At 38.3% G+C, this 21,924-nt stretch overlaps 2 protein-coding genes across 4 annotated transcripts in view; both read left to right on the forward strand.

The window, feature by feature from the left end:
- The window catches only part of LOC137974903 (eukaryotic translation initiation factor 4E transporter-like), a 19,593-nt gene extending 15,699 nt beyond the window's left edge, over window positions 1–3,894 (forward strand). For both annotated transcript variants that reach the window (XM_068821912.1, XM_068821913.1), the window contains exons 13-14: window positions 1–878; window positions 2,010–3,894. The exon at window positions 1–878 is cut by the window's left edge and continues 835 nt beyond it. In XM_068821912.1, coding sequence (XP_068678013.1) covers window positions 1–878; window positions 2,010–2,203 — 1,072 coding nt within the window. In that variant the 3' untranslated portion in view covers window positions 2,204–3,894. The remainder of the gene's footprint in view (window positions 879–2,009) is intronic.
- Window positions 3,895–7,061: 3,167 nt separating this feature from the next.
- On the forward strand, window positions 7,062–20,927 carry LOC137976552 (serine/threonine-protein kinase NLK-like). Of its 2 annotated transcripts, XM_068823935.1 has the most exons (15): window positions 7,062–7,202; window positions 8,274–8,515; window positions 8,606–8,735; window positions 8,891–8,946; window positions 12,004–12,110; window positions 12,800–12,885; window positions 14,024–14,086; window positions 14,436–14,499; window positions 14,916–14,998; window positions 16,087–16,194; window positions 16,299–16,385; window positions 16,748–16,871; window positions 17,991–18,065; window positions 18,987–19,077; window positions 19,596–19,782. In XM_068823935.1, exons 2-15 carry the CDS (start codon window positions 8,361–8,363, stop codon window positions 19,645–19,647), a joined length of 1,281 nt encoding a protein of 426 aa, XP_068680036.1. In that variant the 5' UTR covers window positions 7,062–7,202; window positions 8,274–8,360; the 3' UTR covers window positions 19,648–19,782. The 2 variants fall into 2 exon arrangements, with proteins under 2 accessions (XP_068680036.1, XP_068680035.1); XM_068823934.1 differs by lacking the exon at window positions 7,062–7,202 and having other exon boundaries at window positions 8,142–8,515; window positions 19,596–20,927.
- Window positions 20,928–21,924: the final 997 nt, after the last annotated feature.

A 21,924-nucleotide genomic window follows, 5' to 3' on the forward strand; every position in this document is an offset into this window, starting at 1 on the left:
CAAAGCTGCTTTGCTTTCGCCGCATCAGTTGTTTGCACGGAAAGACTGTAACAAGCCTTCCGTTGGACTGTTCGGGCCCAGTATTTCGCTCGAAAGCCATGTTAAAAATGTTCGTGGTGGCATAACCAAAGTTGTCGCAGCCAATGAAGGTAGACCTCTAACTCATTCTTATGAGCAGCAGGCTCAAATACCACCAGACAAGATGCCTTCATACGAAGACGCATTCCCAGGGAAAAGAAGTGAAATTTTGTTGGGAAATCATTCAGTTTTTAAAGGTGGCTCAACTACCACTGGTGAACAAAAGAAGGCCGGCAGCAACGAAATGACAGCGCAGCATGAGGGTTTGGCTCCGAATCATCCAAGAAAAAGAATTCTTGGAGATGCAAGGCCCACACCGGTTCACCATGTCCCGCGACCATCTCATGGGCCCCATGGATTGTGGCCAGGTTCACACTTACCAAATGGACAATTATTCTCACCGTCAATAATATCAACAATGCAGGGGCATCCGGGGCGCACGCCTTTTAATTCTCCTATGCAAAATATGGGGATGTCACCTCGGCCTGGTTTGCATCCAGGGATGATGCCCCCTCATGTCCATCCAGGGTACTTGAGGATGATGTCGTCAGCCTCCACTCCCATGGGAATACCTTCTCCTGGAATGGCTCCTGCATCCTCGAGAATGCAGATGCTCCACTCAACTGGCAGGATCCCTGCTGTGCCAGGGCACTATCCAGCCATGATGTTTTCCGGGCGTCCCATACCTGGTTACCCACCTGGTAACCCCGCTGCTGCAGTGGCAGCAGGATCAATGACGGGAACTCGTTCCCCTCACATTCCCTTGCATTCCGGTGGACAACAAATCCATGGAAGACGAGGTAAGCTTTTATCTAAGTCTTTATTGGAGGTGAAATGTAGTTCAGCAAATATTGTTTTCATTCAACTTCAAGATGTATGTTATTTGCCAGCTGGGAGGTACGTGTAGCGAAAAACGGTGACCGAGGTCTTGAAAATGCTGTCCGAGGCCGTAGGCCCAGGGTACCTTTTTCAAGACCGAGGATACAGTTTTTCGCTACACGGACCGACCCTTAGCTGGTAAATAACTTTTTTTTTCCTCTCGCTCTTTCTTTCTCGCTCAAAAATCGCTTTTTAAATTGTTGAATCGCACCGCGCTTGATAGCAATTGCAGTAAGCGACTTACAAACTGAACGCTTTAAAGAGAAACTGAATATTTTTATTGAATTCTATTTCCAAACCTCCTGTCTAATAAAAATATGTTTTTAAACACTAACGTCTGTATGTAAACGGATTCGGTTAAAAAAAAAATGAAAATTTAAGGTCGTCACACAAGCTCACGCAACCAGGGCTAGGACTCTGCCCGAGTCGGCGGGCAAGATAGACAAATTCGGCCCTCTCCCAGAGCCAATCAGACTGCAGGATTCGCAGAATTCCGCCCGCTTGCGCCTTGAAAAAAAAATTAAAACTCTTTAGTGGAAGGAAAGAGAAAAGGTTGCTTTAAAGTTCTCTTCTGTACTTTTAATAACTATGTGGACGCTTTTGTTCAAATTTCAATCAACGGTTTCGTTTTTTCGCTATTGTCAGTCAATGAAACGGCACTTGTCAAACGTTTACACCCGGCTTTATGATTCGCAGATTATGTTCCACTTTCTTAGTTGCTGTTTTGAACAGTCCGCCAATTGCCACAGCAAATATGATTGGCGCAAGTAAACGAAAACAGTTTTTCGAAAGGTGAACTTCTTCAGAGTTAGAATTTTTTTGAAGGCGCAATAAGTATTGGCTCTGAATCTGCTGCAGATAATTTGTTTTAAATCTTTGCAGAGAGTTTTATCTTAGGTGGCAGATCACTTTCCAGCAATAAAAAATAGGGGTCACCGAGTTCGCTTGTGAGATATGAGCGATTAAAGCCAAAATAAAGGGCGTTTTTGCATTGCTCTTTTATTGCCATGGTAACCTATTTCGTCTGTCTTTTTTTTTTTTTTTTTTTACAGTGGCCAGCCCAGTCGTGAATCACCCACCACAAAGTCGATCCCCTGTTGGAGGGGGAAACATCTTGTCCAAATGGTTCAGCGATGACTTTTTGCAGCAGGCAAACCCTGGACAGCGATCAACCACGCCTGACTTTGCCAAAAAGGTGGTGTCGGTTGAAGAACTCGAGCGCTTACAGGCCGCGGCTATGAATTGATTCTGTAGGCTTCCAGTGACAGTGCAATAATTTGGTTCCACAGACCGTTTAATAGCAGATTTTTTTTACTTTTCGGAGGGCAGCAATGCCAATGATCTCTTCGTGGGCTTTTTTTACAGGTTGAGAATTAGCGAATGAGGACGTACAGCATAAGAAAACAATTCTGATAGAAACTTCAATTTGGATCGATATGTGTATAACCGAAACAATTTGCGTTAAATCTTTATTTATCAAATACCATGTTTACTGAGGCAAGCAACATCAAGGTTGATGGGGCTAGTCCTAATTAAAGACTATGAAATCCCGTTAACTTTTGGTCACGTTCAAAACCCCTAACAATACTTCTAAATGGTCTTAAAAGATATCATCCGTTTGCACTAAAAGAGTATGATGCAATGATGACACCAAGAACTCAAGGGCAAACGAAGGGGAGTGTAATCAAGAAGGCAAATTTTAAAACTAAAATTAGGCGAAACAGATAGTACACTGAAGCATATCATTCGCGAATTCGAACGTGTAAATCACTGGCGTCAAGCTAGCTTTATTCTTGGATTGAACCTTTTCTTTTTGCAACGGTCTGTGGAGTGAAATTCGCTGCCGTGAGAGATCTTTTGCCACTTCCTAGAATTGTTGCATATAATTTTCTTATGGACGGTCTTGTGTAATGGACAGCTCCGTTTCCGTTACTTTCGCATGGTCGGATAAATGGTTCATCGATTATTTATTGTCGACTTTTTTGTTTTTTGTTTAGTTGTTTTTGTTTGTTTAGTCCTATATTGTTTATTGTACATAAAGTCACTGGCTACGTTATTCGCAAACAAACTTTATCCACAGGTTTCCAATGGGACCTTTCCGAAAACAACGAAATGCTAATTGTTGGGAATAATGGCTTTGGGAAAGTAGTCGATTTTCTCGTAATCAAGTTTTAAAATTTTCTGAAAGCCGCCATTTTGAATTTTACGAAGGCGTTACGGTTGCCTCTAACAGGTCATCAATACAAACCACGCCCTTGTAATTTAAAGAAGGAGATAAGGATGTAAAGAGGTTTGTTTAACACTGAAATAAGGTTTCGCTTTTTCTTAAAAAAAGTTAACGTCATTTCCAACAACTTAACTTTGATTGGTTTCAACTGCGAAGGTTCTCTTTAAGGTGTAATCCCAGAATTTAAAGCTTCAGTTGAAACGAAGAGCATTTCTGTCCCCCTCTAGTTTATCGTCCAGTCTCCACAATGATAGGTAAGATTACCTTGTACGGGATTGTTAGCGCACAATAACTTGTATATTGTCCAATGTAAGGAAATCGTAATAGTTTTAGTATCATCTCCAAAACATGCCTGAAGAATTGTGTGTACTAACGTATGCTGGGTGCAACTGAATGGGTGATTAACTGTTTGTTGTGTGTATTTAAAATCGTTGTAACAATTAGTCACGTCAAATCGCGCTGTTTATGCTTTATATTCAACCGTTTTCTGTTATTCATCAGTTCTGTTTTTGTAAAAAAATTAAGTTGTAAGGTTGAAAAGCGAGCACATTTTCATTATTAAAGCTCTTGTCACATTGTAAGGCCGGCAAACTGTAGTGAAGTGTAGGGCTCTTTTGGTCACATGAAATCATTTCAACTGATGCCTGGATGGTGGTGTTTAAATTGTGACAAAACAACACGTTGTTAAATAAAGGAGGCAGAACATCTTATGGTAGAATTTTGTGGTAAGCACTGTTCTTTTAGTTGTTCGTTATTCGAAATCGTAAATCTTTTGTATCGGAAATAAATGGATGTTGAGGCACGACGGCCACGGCGATGAAAACTTCACTTCAAAATACAAGTGATTCATGATTAGAGCGGTTTTCAAATGATGTCGTAAAGCCAAAACCAAAGTAATTACTTTGGCCAATCAAGAAGGACGGAGACAATCCAGTAAACCAATCAAAACTCAAAGTAATTACACGTAGCCGACACAAAAGGCAGGAAAATGTGCACGCGCGAGCCACGATTGGTTTTGGTTTCACTTCTGATTGGTTGAAGAAGTGGCGCGAGAACTTTGAACCAATCACAGTGAAGTAGATGCAAAACCAAAGTAATTCGCTAATGACTTTCGATACTCATTACTCAGTTGAAAACCGCTCTATTCCATCTTGTTATATGATTTAATATTGGCGAAGTGACCTAAAACTGGATTGGTACCGACGGATTTGAAGTAAAGAATGAGACTGAAAGATTCACTGCAGTTTGTCCACGTTGTCGTCAAAACCTTAAATTTGGTCATTTCACGTTAGTAGTTTTGACGGGTACGGAAGAGAAATGATCAAAAATGCGTACCGCATGTGCAGCACTATGGAACGTCAAAAGAAGACCTCGATACATCATGATGGAAACACAACATGTAACCAGCAAACCTCGTCACATAATGACAAAACCTCACCACAAAATGACAAAACCACAACACAATGAAAACCACACCACATAATAATGTTGCCCCAGATGCCCCAGTAAATTATGACAAAACTCCAAAACGTCCAGATAAAACTTCAAGACCAAAAAAAAATAGGATGAAGGGGGTAGTTTCTAAAGAAACTGTGGTGCTGCGTCGGTGGGGAAGTAGTGTACAAAGATTTGGTTTTATCAATGGAGTTGATGTAAATTGGCCACCGTACAGAGACTCTAAAAGCTGACGTTTCGAGCGTTAGCCCTTCGTCAGAGCGAATCGCTCTGACGAAGGGCTAACGCTCGAAACGTCAGCCTTTAGAATCTCTGTACGGTGGCCAATTTACATCAAGTCCGTTGATAAAACCAAATCTTCAAAAAAAAATAGGGTTACATATGAAAGTTGTGGCTTTCCATACAGCCCTTGCGGGCTACGGGTCTATATTGTTGATTATCATTTGTAAATTGATCCCTCGCGAAGCCTTAAAAAGTAGCTGACGTTCCGACTTTCTTTTTTATTAGTTATAACGTATCACAGTGGTGCAACGACAAGAACAGATTTTTATCCAAATATACTTTTTAGTCAAGGTTTGTCATCAGGATAAATGGTCATAAATGTGTAGCACATTCATTTTGCCCGTAATTATATTTTCTGTCTTAGTCCGCGGTCTAGCAAAAAAAAAATCACCAGGTTTCACATGAAAGAAGAGTTGTGGAACAGCCGCGTACGTCCGCTTGCTCCAAAGAAGGAAACCCTAGCTGGGCTTGTTAAACCGCTCCTCCGATCTCCCGGCCTGGGCCAAGGCAAAGTTGACAAACATGTGAAATTTTCAGTACCGGGTATTAACATGGAAAATAGCTTAGAGATCCGGTGAGAAAGAAGATATTTTTAAAAAAGACACCTTCTACATAGAAACAAAGATACCTTCTTCCTGGAATTGAAAACTGTCCAATTTCACTTTTAGACCCTTATTAAACTTCCGAAGATTAAATAGAGTTCTGTATGTTTTTTTGCTCAGATGAGCATGCACTAAACATCGACCTTGAAAAAATTAATCGATCTTTTTACTATACTTTACAATGAGGGTTAATTTTGACTCTGATCTTGATGAGAAATAATAATTAACTGATTGTTTTTATAGTTTTAAAGTTCTGATATCCGACTTTTCTTGTTTCATTTAGTTCCCTATTTCCCTCCTTCGTATAACATTTTTGACAAGAGGTTCCTTAACCTACGCACTCATTCAGACTAATAAATGGTTTACCTAAATTTGCAAATTTTTAGTGGCACTTGCTACATTTCAGTATTTTCTTAACTTACCCAGTGGCCCGAGAAAACAAGATTAGTCAGACACTTATTACATCTCTAGATCTTTTAACCAAGAAGTAGACTTTTAAATTTATCAGGTTGTGCCGGTTCTCTAAAATGATCAGGCATAGCTCACTCATGGTCTATTTTCGAAGTGTCAGTACTAATCAACGAAAGATAAAGTCTGTGAATCGTAAAATGGAAAAAACATGGCTAGAGAGAAGATTCCCGTGTTGCCTCGACACTGATTCTCTCTGTTGCAAAATCAAATCGAATTGTAGCCGCATCTTAATTTTTGACCTTCCCCTTGAGGGATTCTTATCAGTCTGTCACCGAATGACTTATCTTGCGCCATCCGCCCAGTTCTCTTTCCTGAATTAATTAAAATATGATTCTCTGATCTTAAAGATAACTCAGTACTTCTTTCGAAAAACCGGGAAAATGATTATAGGTTAAGAACAGTTTTTATGTGAATTATCATGTAATTAAATATTGTACCTTAATCATAAATAGCTAAGCCAGGGGCCACTTGTTGAATATCTCCTAGAAAAGCGAAGGTGACCATTCACTGCCTAGGAACTTAAAACGAATCTATCCCACATCAACAACTTATAATTGATTTGACTTCACAGTTCAGTCACTGAATAGAATTTAGTTTGAACGTATTTTCTGTGATATTGATAGTTGACTGTTGAGTGGCAATTTTCATAAGATATCACGAAAACAAATCCGCCCACGTGTTGAATGCCGGAACACGAACAAATCATTTCTATAGAGTATCACAAAATCTTACAAAGGGCAAATTCAACAAAATTAACGCTTGCCAGAACACGATTTTTATGAGAGCTGTAGACGTTATAGCTTCTGTTCAGAGTGGTTAAATTCCTTTGAAGTTAATTATGTTGAATTTTGCTCATTTTTCCTTGTTAACGAAATGCCGGAACATTCCGTGAAGCGGTTTGGGGGCCATCCACGGAATGCACGAATGCTTTCGTGTTTCGGAAGCGGGAAACGTCGAAAGGAGCTATTTTGAAAATCATGACATGGGAAAGGTGAATGAAAGACAACTTCCATTGCCTTTGCAAGTCATTACAAGTGGTTGACCGACACACATTGAACTACTTCAAATCGCTAATCACCGATTTTTACTGGCATCAGTCGTCTGTTCTCTAGCTATTGATTCTTGTGGCCATTAACATAACTGCTCAACAAAACGAACCAAAATCAGTGCTGGATAGGATTGAAAATCCCCGGTCCATACATAATTGGGTGAGAAGTCTTTTTTGAATTTATTTCTACTTGCGTTTTCACTGGGTTTTTCTTTGACATGGTGGTAACATAGCTACACCGTGTCTTTCACAAATTAGTGACAGTAATTGCTGAAGTTTATAAAACTGTATTTGATACGATCCTTAGAAGCCTCTTGATTGCAATTCGTGACAGCCACAGGAGTTAGTAGTAATCATTCAAGTTAGACAAAGAGATTTAAAAGGGTTCGGGTGTTTTTAAGGCACATATTACCAGTGAATCGGATATGATCAGGCGTTCTTCTCTCTCTACAGAGAACACATGATCGCAGGTTATCTTAATGTTTTATTTTCTTTTCCCATTAAACTAAATAAGGAAATTGAAGAAAAAAATAATGACAGAACACTACTTTTTATAAAAAAGCAAGCTTCGACCATAACTAACCATGCTTTCACAGTTCCTATTTCATTTAATATTGTAATCATTTCGACTTATCCTGTTGAAATGCAATGATCACATGTTTCGCCGTAAGATATCTTGCTTTTATGATAATAAGTCTCAGTATTGAGGCCCTAAAACTCGTGGCATATCGCGTGATCCACGGTAACAATGTTTTTTTGTTTGGCACACGTAGTTTTCTAAAACGCCGCAAGATCATGAGTTCTGCCTGTTCAAATATCGTTTTTGAGAGAATGGTCACGAAAGTTCGTGGGAGGAAACAAAAGTTAAAATAAAGACGAAGTGACGAGAAATGTGTTTGGACTCGCACAGAATAAAAAAACCTTGACTTTTAAGGGGTTAAAAAGTCTTTAAACACCATTGACGGATCATTTCGTGAGAAGCGCTAATTTTTCAACTCTAGGCTCGCGTGATGTCGCAGTCTTCGTGACTGGATGCTGTCGCAGTTTTCCCCCATAGTGCTTAGCGCCAAAAGGTGTTGCGTGACGCGTGCGCAGAACGGGTCTGCCACACCGGCACATGTGCGTTCGAAAGTCCGGCAGAATTACTCGCTTCAACAACGACCCGAGAGCGAAGGGATGCGAGAGGGTAGCATTGCTCCTCCTCTTAAGCGTTATTCTTTCCCTCTTTCAGCAAGCTGCTGAACATGCAACGCTTCTGAGGGGTCAGGCAACACCATGGAACAAGAATGACTTGGGTGGCAGTGGCGTTGCGTCTTTAATGGCTGTATGCAAGAGTCGGGCTTTCATGGCGTACCCCTCGACGCGTTCCCAACAGCCGTCGACGGGCTGCCACAGTTCACATTACACTTTACAGCCGCAACAAGAAACTCAGCCGGATAGACCTATTGGTTATGGAGCTTTTGGCGTAGTGTGGTAAGTTTTCAGAAGCAGCAACAGTTGGTTTTATTTGTCGCATTTTGAGCCATTGTTTTATCCTTTTTTTTTGTTTATTCGCGCATTCAGGTCTGTGACAGATCCGAGAAATGGAAAGAGGGTCGCTTTGAAGAAAATGCCCAACGTTTTCCAAAGTCTCACGTCCTCAAAAAGAGCTTACAGGGAACTAAAGATGTTGTGTTTTTTTAAACATAACAACGTAAGTTCAAATTTTGTAATGGTTTTTTCAATTTAGGTCCCAAGCCACTATGCTTACATGTAATTTTAATTTTTGAGAGGGATCGGCCACCTTCTTTCGAACTACAGCAGTAAAATTTCGCTGTCCACTGGAATTGATCTGTCTTTTATTTTCAGGTTCTTTCAGCTCTGGATATTGTTCATCCCGGCCACGTAGACTTCTTTCAAGAAATGTATCCTTTGTTTATTAAAGAGAAGCTACAAGACGTTTGAGTGAAATGTATTATTTTAGCATTGTAGCGTGACAGAAATGAATTCGAAAAAAATCAACATGGATTTTAGACAGCAGTAACCCACGGGGCGGTTGACTAATCTCTGTCGCTTACATTTGCCGTTTGATTTGGCATGGTGAAGAGAGAACGGAGTTAATAAGGCCCCTCAAGATGTGGAATCAACACAGGACCTTGAACTTCACTTTCGCTTATAAATATTCAGAGCTTTGCTTGCAAATATCGATCGCTGAAGAAATAAATTAAAGAAAAGTTGTGGCCTCCCATAGGGATTTTGCAAGACTGTGTTTCTTTGGATTTGAAAGACTAATATTTGTGGTTTTCGGCGTTGCATAAATTTGGAAGTTTTTTTTGAAAGCTTGGGTCCTTGTAATATTACGCTTCGCTATTCTGCTGTTTTTCCCCCCACCTGTTGCTCGGCAGTTTTCGCATTGTGTTCATGTCGCCGACTTTTTTCGGGTTCGGGTGAATTTTTTGTCAGTGGCTATATTTGACGCAATTCCTTGCCTTACCCATTTCGTATGCCATTTCCTCTAAATATTTTGCTGTTTCATCGTTGACGGTGTTTCCCTCACTCCTTAAGTTGGCTTACGTAAGAAAATTCGGCTTTTTCCTATTGTGCGCAATAAAAACGTCCGGTCCGAAAGACTCCGATATTTATTTCAAACCAGTTTTAACAAAAGAATTTTTTACCCTTTTGAGATTCTTATCCGATCGCAGCATTTTTCCACCTGCCCTGATATAATCAAACCTAGTAAGGCAGCACTAATTTCCGCTAGACTTTTTGGGGCTGCTTCGTGTGCTAATGTTGTACTGTTAATATTCAAGTGGGTAGTTTTGTCGGCACCGTTGATAAAAAAATGGAAAATCCAGATTTGTAAGTGGTAGGACAAAATTAAAGAAATTCATAATCTGGACAAAAACACATTACACGATTGTTAATTGTGAAAAATTGTTGGAATTTGCAAAATTATTCTTGCATCTAAAAATTTAATGTGTTCATAGACACCTTTTCTTTTTCTTAAGGGAGCATTTGTTAGAATTTTAGTTTTGTTGTTTTATCATAAGGGCATCCACCTTTTTTTTTTCTGGTTACTGTCATATGCGTTTCCTGATATTGGGTCAGTCAGTCGGATTGACAAAAAAAAAGCCTAAAAAGAAAATCATAAGCATTCTCGGAATCGGAGGCCTGGTACCCCAGCATCATAGCTGTGGAGCCAGGAAAACAACAAGACGTGAACCCAAAATCAATATGGCGGAAAAGTTGGTGAATGTTGGTGCAAAATTAAGACAACGTGGGAAAAAGGATCAACCACCGAAACTCCTCTGCTTCATAAAATGGCTTCAAAACATTGTTACCATTTTTTTTTTTTTTTGGAAAATGCCAAAAAGTTGGATTGGTCGGACGAAGCTAAATGGAGGAAAAAAAGGGGGGATAGCCTAATTGGCTTAAAATTAAAAGAAAAATCTTGGGGTTTGATCTGGGATGTTCCTTCATGAATGGACATACCAAAAAAAGCATTTCTCTTGACAGCTTTGATTGATACATGTAAGTTTTTCAAGTCATCAGCCTCTGTTTAAATAATTATTATTCCTTTGAACTTTAGCTTTGTGTAGCAGGTATAAAAACTGTGTTGTAGGGAAAAATGTGCCAGTTTGCACCATCATGGTTCTGGGAATATAAACCATCCTTGCAGATGCTTGAGACTGGTTCCTACTTTTGCTATAAACACAAGCGAAAAAGCACAAGAAAAATTGCCTTCCAATTTGTGTCAACACATCAGTGCTGTGTTTTTGTTGATACTTGTTCTTATGGTGCTTGAAGGAACCAGGCTTTATCGCAAATCTTTGGTATTCACCGTGTTTAATTCATTGTAGTAGCTACTTGTAGAGTGCACCATTTTGACAAGTAATTTAGTCCTAGCATTATAGCAGGATAATAAATATATGTTATTTGCCAGCTGGGAGGTCCATATAGGGAAAAACTGACAGAGGTTTTGAAAATGCTACATGAGGCCACAGGTCGAGGGCAGCTTTTTGAAGACTGAGGTAACAGTTTTTCGCTATATGGACCGACCCTTAGCTGGTCAATAACTTTTTTTTTCCTCTCTTTCTCTCTTCCTCTCTGAAATCACTTTTTCAGTTGTTGACTTGCGTTTGCACCACACTTGATATCGAATACAGTAAGCGACTTACAAACGAATGAATTCTATTTCCATGCGTCTTGTCCAATTAAATCTGTTTTGAAACACTTACCTCTGTATGTAAACGGATTTGGTGTCCAAACATGGAAATTTAAGGTTAACACACAAGCTCATGCAACCAGGGCTAGGGTTCTGCCTGGGTTGGTGGGCAAGACAGAAAAATTCTGCCTGCTCCCAGAGCCAATTGGATTGCAAGATTTGCATGATTCCGCCCGCTCACGCATTGCATAAAAAATAATTATTATATTGTCACCCAACTTTCGCTTAGTTACCATAAGAAAAAAGGCATCTTTTCATATTTGTTTTTGTCTAGTACTCCAAAAAGTTCATTTCTTAGTTGAATGAGGGACTACAAAGTGTGAAAACCTTAATAATTAAAGTGCTACTACGATGAAAAAATCAGCTCTCATTTTTCTTCACATTTCGAAAGTATTTGCGTTGATTGCTCAATAGGCGGAATTTTTTGTAGTAATTTCAAGAGGAAGACTATTACCAGTAATTTGAACTCCACTTTTTAATTAAATGGTCGCCATTACTTGGTGCAGTTTTGACTGATAGGCTTTCAGTGATCTGGATCGAGGAGAAAGTGACGTCATTTACTCACTTGCTTAAAAATGCAGTGCATGAATGCGGCTTAATTAGTATACAGAACACATATTTGACAATCTGTTATTTGGCATGGTATCAGTTCAAGATCTGTAGTATTGGGTAGGTAACAGAAATTATACAGTCTTGTATAATTAGGGACTGGAGCGTTGTGTTTTATGCAAACCACCTTCCTTAACTTTTGACTTAGATACATAGTTTCCGAATTAATGCAGTCTGACTTGCATAAAATCATTGTGTCCCCTCAACCACTTAGCTCAGATCACGTTAAAGTTTTTCTCTATCAGATTCTAAGAGGTAAGCCACAACTCACTGACAAATATGCCACATCATTTGGTGGGGGTGGGGTGGCATACTTGATCTCATAGATCTCATTAGCTGGCCGGTATTAGGTATTGCAGCATCTTGTAGGTAGCTTCTGAAGTGCAAGTTATTGTTTATGTTGTTAGTCACATTGCACCTTATTAGAGCTGCTATTATAATATAATTGTCTCACATAGGATGATAGATTTTCAAATCCCCTTTGTGTGTCAGGTGTACATGTATTTGTCATTCAAAGTTGCTTTTTTTTTTCCTGGTTTAAATTTATTAAACTGATCACAAGTTAGCGGTAAACCTTGTTAATTTTAGCTGTATCACAGTGTCTTATGGCTCCCATGACATGCTGCTAGGGTTAACTGAGTTTGGGCACAGCTGGTGAATCCTGGCAAGCCAGAAATGTGCCAACACAACATGATATACATATATCCGTCATAGGTAAACTGTGAACAGTGAAAGGCAGAGGGATTGGAGCAGCTGTTTAATGCTCCCTTTTCGTCACAACACTCCAAATACTACTGTATGTGTCTTTCAAACCTCAGAACACAATATTATGGCCCTAGCTTCTTTGTTGCCTACCTAAGTTGCATTAATCTTTGTAAAAGCTAGGTTGCATTGTTAAATTGGGGTCATGCTGAAAAAGGTTTTATAAATTATTATTTTGACAGGGCTTAAATATCTTCATTCTGCTGGAATTTTACATAGAGATATAAAACCTGGAAATCTTTTAGTGAACAGTAATTGTCTTTTAAAAGTGAGTATTTTGGTTTTAAGGCATTTACCGTAATCTGCTTTTCGACTGAATTGAGTTTTAGTGCTTTCTTGGCCCTTCACTAGGCATCTCAATTTTGAAAATTGGCTGTCCATTTTAGCTGGTAGCGTCTTATTCTTGATAGGATATTGCATTTGTAAAAAAAACCACGGATCTGTGGAATGGCCATGAACTACTGAGTCACTGCCTCTCCTGCTTTCGCTAGTAAATAGTTCAAATTCTTGATAGGTGTTGTGTTCGACGCCGCCTTTTATGCATAGAAACTTTTCTTGCATTTGAAGTCATAGTGAGTCATGGTTGCACTTGCAACCTCTTTGCTGGACAAGAACAATTTTATGCATTTCCCCTCAGGACTCATGATATTGAAGACATATTATCTTTCCATTTTTGTGGTTGTTCCGGTACACCTTGACAGCGAAAGCTGGCTACTGCTCGTACCATGGGAAAGGAATTTCATCAACTGAAGTGAGCGAGGCAGTCACTCAGTAATCAGTGTTGCATCCAGGTTTTACTGAGTAGGGGTCCTCTGGACCCCTTTGCCAAATATTTAGGAGTCCATACCAGAATTTTGGGGGTCCTATCATAAATATTGACATTTATCACCTCGTTATTTGGTAATTCAGGCCTATTCTACAGATCGATGGTTTTTGTACTAAGTAATATCTAGGCAAACTACATGTACATAACAGGCAATGGGTGGTAAAGTAGGGGACAGAACAGCAATGATAGATGTCTGTTACTAAAACTCCTGCTTAAATAGGCCACTTGGGAAAATACCATAATACTCTTTGTCTGTCCCCCCAAAATTTTCATAAGCATTGTTTCCAGTTTCTCTTGGGACTTACAACAGCCCCAAGAGAAAACAAAAGCAATGCTTTTGCAAAATTTGGGGGAACAGACAAAGAGTATTATAGTATTTTCCCAAGTGGCCTATACTGAATTTTTATTCATTTGTATACAAAACAACACTGGATAGTGATTTATCAGGCAGATAGCATTATCCATCATTTGATCAGCTGGGGCCAGGCACATACTAGTAACTACAATAACTGAGCTCTAAGTTCATTGGGAAATGGTTGTTACAAACGCATTAATCCTTATATATTATCCTTTCTTATAGATTTGTGATTTTGGTCTTGCACGGTTAGAAGAACCATATCAGAATGCAATAATGACGCAGGAAGTAAGTTTTTGTGACATATCTTTTCTGTAATCTATTCTGTGTCATTAGACTGGTTCATTCATTCCATATTTTAAACCATGCAAGGAGATTATTTCTTAATTTGAATTAATGGTTTCCAAAAATGAAACCCTTTTGGGAAAGTGTTTTAATTACTGGTAATTTGCAAAATTGGCTTTTTAATCAGATTAGATTATATGTAACACATCCTTTTTTTTTTGCACTATTACTGTAAAGAAGTGCAGGCTATTATTAGGCTTGTAGTGGACTCAATGTTTTATTTTACCTGTAAGTTGGTCCTTCATTCAAATTTTAAATTAAATTTTAAAATTGTTTATTATTTTTATCACAGGTTGTTACTCAGTATTACAGAGCTCCAGAGCTTCTTGCTGGTGCAACAAATTATGGACAAGCAGGTACTTGTGATGTTTCTAGACCGGCAAAAAAAATAGTTTATTTCCCTCAGTTGTCCACAATAGCTTGAAGTCCCAATAAAATAATTATCATTAATAATAATTATTGTCCAGAAAATTGGCAGGTTTTGTTATAAATCACAAAATTAGTTTTAGAATTGCTCTTTTTCACTTTCATATTTTTATGGGTGCTGCCTTTTTGAACAGTTCTGACATGTCACAGTTGCCCTCAGGGTATTGTTTTGACACCAAGAACTTTATTTGTAGTTTAACTGTAGGTCAATGACAAGACATCGCAGTGATGTTCTAGGTGGCTTTACAGGTGTAGGTGTCCTTTTAGGTTTATAAGTTGTTAGTTTTCAGTGTTGCACCCAATAGTTCGTAATGTTGATGACATGCTTAATGTTGTTTTTCTTCAGTTGATGTGTGGTCAGTAGGATGTATTTTTGCTGAACTCTTAAGTAGAAAAATATTGTTTCAAGCTCAAAGCCCAGTCCAGCAGGTAATTGTTCACAGAAATTAATGTCAAAATAGTCATGCACATTTTATTTATTCGATTTAAATAATTTCTTCAGGGGGAAACCTACTGTGTATTTGCCTTCCGTGTTAAACAACATGAATGTCTTTTAAAACATACAACCTCTTAAACCTTTTCTTTTGTAAGTCTACACGTATAGTGCCCCTAACAGATTTTACTCCATCTGACACCAGATGATTTTACTTATACATATCAATAATTATTGGTAATCCCACAGGGATGAGAACCTTAACGGGGGTCTTTCCTTATTGAGACACAAAAATGTGTCCCATAAAAAACAGAATAACAATCGTTTCTATAGGGTGTATGTTTGATTGCTCTGAAGGAAATTTTGGAATTTTGAATGTGTGTGAAATAGAGGGAGAGAAAGACTTCAGTGTATAAAAAATGCTTGTTCTGTTGGAATTGACTTTTGGAAATTGTCTTTTGAGTGCTCAGAATCCTACATGTATGGTAAAAAATGCACTATTTTGACTCATCTCTGCTAGCAGGAAAAGTTTATTATTTAGTTTGTCTTTGTCAAAAAAATCTTGTATTGTTATTGTTCTGTCAAAACTTGACTGTAAACAAAGGCCAGTGTTTGATGGCGCAATGGTATTATTATTATTATAATAATTATTATTATTATTTAAAACTCTATGCCAATTTACTGGAGGGTAAGTGCCGTAAAGGTAGCAAGAGAGGAGGAACACTCTCTTCAGCAGCAAGATCACTATGGCAACCGAGCCACATTCCATCTGCCACGGCACCCCGTCAACACATCACTGAGACCAGTGTGTGGAATGTATACTTACCCTAAAACATGGGAGGGAGGGAGGGAAAAGCAAGTGAGTAAGCAACAAGGTGACTCAAGTCAAACCACATGGCAATGCCCCTGCAAACCTCCCTGGAGTCCCCCCTAGATATCACAGGAGCAACTGCTGCATTGGCTTGGTTTTAATTTTGCCTAAATCATATTTAGCCTAATCATCATCATCATTATTATTATTATTATTATTATTATTATTATTAGTTAAAAGATAAATTAAACCTTTTTGTTTTTCTGTCTACAGCTTAACCTTATCATTAATCTTCTGGGAACTCCAAGTCTTGATGAACTTTGTAGAGCAGGAGCTAGCGAGGGAGCAACAAAATACATTCTTCAGAAAGGACATAAAGCAGTAAGTTAAATCACCGAAGTACATGTAAAAATGTTCAGTACATAATAAACGAGTAGAGTGATTTTGCTGTACATGTATGTTTATTTTTTGTTTTTTTGTTTTAGCCTGCCCTAGCAACTTTGTACAATCTGTCCAGCCAAGCTACCCATGAAGCTGTTCACTTGCTCTGTAGAATGCTGGTATTTGATCCTGTAAGTCACATGCTTCAAGGCTGTTGCCTAACAGGAGCCCGGTAGTCTGGGGCTCCCAAAGAATAGCTCTGGGCGCCTTAATTTTTCACAGCAACACCTTTCACTTCATATGTTGGGCTCCTAAGTTCTCAGCGTTTAGCTCTGAGGGCCCCTTTAAAATTTTCTTAGGCAGCAGCCTTGTGCTTATATACAGTGCATATGTAATTTCCAAAGACTGTTAGTCATTTTGTGCTTTTGACTAGGGCAATAATTTTGATATCCAATAAAAGAATGATAAGAATTTTAATTATCATTTACCTTTATGAGTTGATACAAAGAGATTATAATCAGTGCAGAATTTGAACTTGTCTTTGTCTTCATAGAAAAAGAGAATAACCTGTACTGATGCCCTGTCACATCCATACCTTGATGAAGGAAGATTAAGATTCCATACCTGTATGTGCAGGTGTTGCCATACAACACCAGCTGGCAGGCAATATGTTTCAGGTACAAAAAAAAAAAAGATTTCAAAAAGTGATCTTTGAATGTCCAATAATTAATAAAATTTCTAGCATTCTTTTTTTGCCAATATCAAAAATACCGTAGTACTCTTTGTGTGTCCCTCCAAAAATTTGCATAAGTACTGTTGGACCATTAAAAGTCCCAAGAAATAGAAACAATGCTCATGAAAAATTTTGGAGGGACAAACAAAGAGTATTATCATAATGCTATTTTAATTAAATATTGGCTAATTCTCAGTTATCATATGATTTCCATATGATTGTGTTAAGTGTTTCCACATTGAAGAATTTTTGGCTGGAAGTGAAATTTCCAAGTGGACTGTACAGCTGGTCGTACTGTAGAATAAGGCCCACTAATTAAGCCAATCACAGCGCTCGTACTATCTCAGAGATATAATAAATGGTTTTATTGTCCTGAAGGATGATGTAGATTCACTTAAACACAAAGACACACTATAAAAGGGGGCACTTCATGCACTTCTTTTGTTTGAATTCATTCAAGCATGACTGATTAGTTATCCAAGATGTAGACTGTTGGCAGTCTGTTTTTCTCTCGTAATTCGGTAGGGGTTATGAGGCGAGGCGTTTTGGCTAAAGGGGAATGGGACAAGACATAGGCGTGTTGCCATGCCACTCTTGTCTCGCCTTCTTCTCTACACGGCCAACACCATACCACCCTTTTGAGTTTGCGATGACTAAGCGCTCGTCCTAGTGACCCGGCTGCCAGCAGACTATCCAAGATGGTGATCAACAAACAGCAATACATAGACGGAAGGTCAAAAAGATATTTCTAGCACGAAAAAAAGGGACCGGGGATGAAAAAAAGAGCGACAGATAATATTTTGACATATTTCGGTCACATTTGCCAGAAGGGGCTTTTTAATGGAACAAATTTTTACCGAGCTGTGTCTTCGTGTTTAACCCATTAACTCCTGGACCACCCCCACTGATGAGTTAAATTTTTGGACTTTAGAGTCTCACTTCCATGGGTCAATGGGTAAATCAATCCCTGTCAACAATCGGTAATAGTTGCATTGTATATGCCTATGTAGCAGTGCATGAACAGCTTTCCAAAAAAAAAAACAAGCTTTTGTTTTCACTGCAGATTTTGAACCCCTGTGTCCATCAAAATTTGATGACAGTTACGAAGCGAACCTATATTCCATATCCCAAGTAAAAGGTTAGTCTGATATGAGCACTCCTGATAAATATGTACTGGTGCCAAAAAAATTGGGTGTCAAGTCAAGATACAGCTTTCTGTGTATTTTCCCTCTTTTCTTACCGTAAAGCCATTAGCCCCCAGCATTGTCATTTATTTTAAGTACAAGCAATATTATTATAGTGCTGAGTATTGTTAACTCAGTCATTTCATTCCAATCTGTAGCTGGACGTTCTGGCTTCTTTTGCTTTCGATTGGATAGTTAGTGCTTGAAAGAATGTAATGTGGTCATTCTTTTTGGGGTTTTATGTAAAAAGGGTGGCAGCCTGTATCTTGCACAAGCAGTGCAACATGAGAAGATATTAACCCATTGACTCCCGAACCACACCCTACTTATATCTCTGTCCCCCCTGGGGTCAATGGGTTAATGATTACAGTAAATATTCTGGGTTAAATTGTCACCCAGCACTGTATAATTATTGAGACATCAGGTTAAAGCAACAACAAAACAGTCTTGAAATAATTAGATCTGCACTCTAGAGCACTGTCTAAGCATAAATGTGGATTCTGTACATTTATTAAGTTTAGTTACTTACAGTATATGAAAGTAACTATTTTTGTCTATTGTTCAGTCGTCCTAAATGGAACATCCTTCAAATGAGAGAAATACTGCTTTAAAGGCGTTTGTGTGGGCATTTCATCATTTTGCTTAAATTAAAGACACATTTCACAATAAAGGGTGTGGTTTTCAGCTTACATACACATGTCAACTACCAGTAATAAAATTAATGTTATAATTATCAATGTTCCTATAATTATTGATATAAAGATAGCAGTGATCCTTGCACTCACCAGGAAAATTTAAGCTTGAATATTCTCTCTTGTAACCCACACGTCAAATATACATTTCTAAAGTTCAGTTATTATTGATCTATTTTACAGAATCACTTTACAAGTTTATTACAAGTCGTCATCACAACTCTGTCCCTTTGTGCATCAATGTTGCTTCTCCTTCCTTTAAAAGCTTTCAAAGGTGAGTATTTAATTTCAGACTTGCAAAGTTATGTTAATGAAGTGAGCATACATGTACTAGTAAAAGACCCTCAAGTTGTGTTTACTATCCAAATCATAACAAAGTGAAAAGCTGGCACTTTGCTAGCAGTGCTCAAGGTTGTTAAATAACAAGAAAATAAACAAGTAAGGGAATACATAAATTATGATAATTTACAAAACATTGAATGTATGACGTTCCTTGGAAGAAATAGCCTGTCACCCCCTTTGTCTTCTATATCCAGTTACAGCGCAACGTGCCTAACCATGGCCGCCGCCCAACAAACTTTCACATTTGACATGTGTAAATATGTCAACTCAAAAACCCATGCAAGGGTATTCATCTTTCAACCTTGTGAACTTTGCAAGGAGACGTGACTGTCAATCAAATTTGCACACCGTGATTGGTGGATACTGAAACAATGATGATGATGATAACTGTACTGGATCACATTGTCTCCTTGGGTTTTAACTTTATGATTAACTTTGTTTTTTCTTTAGCTCTGGTGTGGCTCCACAGCCTGATCAGCAAAGTTCACCACAGTTGTGGTAGCATGTGTTGTTGATGTTTTTAGAACAGATATTTTAAAAGTCCATCTTATTTTGTAAAGGAGAACAGACTGAAGATTCTTCAGAGACCTTGTCATGATCCAAGCTTTGTGGCCATGCCATGGTGTGGTGAGAAACTCTTTCAGAACGAAATAAATTTTCATCTCCCCTCAAAAATTAATTTTCATTAGGCCATAATTTTACAATATTATTAGCAAATATATGATAAATAATTGGTACAATTTTATGGGTTTATTTTTTTCAATGGTGCTTGTAAGCGCTTCAGTAAATGTATGATGTAAAAAGGAATTGAAATGTCGATTTAAATAGGGGTGTCATTTCAGTACACTATTAATTTGTTGTTAGCACTTAAAATGAACTTTTGCACAGGCATGTGACAAATGGAACTCTTATTCTTATTGCTTGCAGTCTTTGCTGTTCTGTGAATATGCTTTGCCAAAAAATTTAAAGAAAGAAATATTCAAGCTCAACTTTCCGTAAAGAAAGTAAATTGTACATTATAGTTGTAAATATCTCTGAGCAATTTATTCTGAAAGTTGAAAATTCCTGAGTGTTCTTTTCGTTGCCTTGCCTACTATTTTTTTGGTCGGTATTTATCTTTTCATGAGCCAGTGAAATTTCCACCAGATATTGTCATTCAACCGATTTCTTCTCCAATCAGCTTAATGAGTGCTTTAGTTTAATTACTACAGAAAACGTCCACATTTAAATTTGAGCAAATAAATGGAAACTTAGGGCTGATCCTAATAGAACTCATGAGAACCTTGGAGGCACATAATGTTCTGAGATAACTTGCATCACATAAAATTGCAACCATTGAATTGGAATTATTGGCTCTAACACTTCAGGATCCTGAGAAATTTATCTCAAGTAGGAAAAACTGAAGGTCAGGTTCGCGTGAGACACTTTTTTTATATTCAAGGGATCAGTTGGCGTAATTTTTTACTCTCTTGTCATGCTTCCAATCTATTTCTCAAAAGGCATGAAATTCAGATTGCTATTTTAGATTCGAGATTTTTCCCAACAAGACTTTACTGGGCCTTTTGTAAATACGGGGACAATGTTATTACAATCAACGATTTCGCTTTTTACTGCAGCATGTCGTGTTTGCAGACAAAGTTGGCATAGACGGGCAAAGTGGACAGACATCGGCCAACACGACTCTGATTTTGACCCAGTACCCCTTTCATGTTGCAATGATGGAAACCGTTGATTGGAATTTTCAGAGTCACCAAAATGATGATAAGGTGTGATAAAAATAATCGAAAAGACTTTTTTAAGAACTTGTTCGCCACTCGCTTTTCTACTCTTTTAAATGTTAGCCTAGCTTTTTTTCTTTTTGCGAAATCTTCCTGGAAAAGGAATATCCAACTTTTGTGGAGGGGATTAGCGGCTCCATGAAAGATACACGTCTTCCTTTTTGGCTTTGTTCTCAGGAACATACCGATGCCGTGTAAGTGCACTCAAACTAAAATAATTTGTGTACAAGATAACTACGTCCTGTTTTGGTTGAAAACATTTTTTTTCCCTTTCATCTTTTGTGTGCCCCACAAAATAGTTATGCAGTTTTTGTTAACACGCGACCCTTGAGCCACAAAAAGCGACAAACCAATTGAGTTAAATGGGCTAGGTCACGCAGTTTTAGGTAATTTTGTTTAAAATTGTTAGTTATGACCTCTAAACGTCAAATTGGCAGAGCAAGAGTCTTTCATTTGCAAAATCACGGCCACATAACAATTGAGAATGATTTTCCAGCTGTTTAAATTTACCCAAATGCAATCCACTTCAATCCTCCCCAGTTTTGTCCATCCTTGTCCCTTCTTAGCTTTCCTGTGTTTTGTTTGAGTTCTTCTATAGTTTGAGCCGTTATTTTGTTATTTCAGTTAATTCTAGGACCATTTGATCAATGCTGAAATTGCCTAAAATTGCGTGACCTAGCCCCTTTAAAGCATTTAAAAGGCAAGGGTCACCAATTACCGAAAACTGTTGTAAGCCTGTTCACAAGGGGAACTCGGTCTGTTTCTCTTTGGCTACTCGCAGGTGAATAGCTAATTGAGTAGTCTACCGTGAGGAATAAATTTGAGCTTAGGTGCCGTGAGATCACAACTAAAGAAATAATTACTTGGGACAATCGATCGAAAATCGCTAGACAGCACCATGTTGTTGATCCTATGTTTACCAATTAAGGCTATACAGCTCACGTGAGATGCTCGGAAGAACTTATAGACCTTATTCATAAATGGCGGTCACATTTATAATT

The sequence above is a fragment of the Montipora foliosa genome, chromosome 11 (assembly GCF_036669935.1).
Source record: "Montipora foliosa isolate CH-2021 chromosome 11, ASM3666993v2, whole genome shotgun sequence".
Taxonomy (NCBI): Eukaryota; Metazoa; Cnidaria; class Anthozoa; order Scleractinia; family Acroporidae; genus Montipora; species Montipora foliosa.

Excerpts from the sequence above, each read along its gene's own strand:
- LOC137976552 (XM_068823934.1), top strand. The coding sequence starts at position 8,160 with ATGTGCGTTCGAAAGTCCGGCAGAATTACTCGCTTCAACAACGACCCG. Across the intron at positions 14,999-16,086 it reads CTCAAAGCCCAGTCCAGCAG|CTTAACCTTATCATTAATCT; the intron begins GTAATTGTTCAC and ends TTCTGTCTACAG. Across the intron at positions 16,195-16,298 it reads TTCAGAAAGGACATAAAGCA|CCTGCCCTAGCAACTTTGTA; the intron begins GTAAGTTAAATC and ends TTTTTGTTTTAG.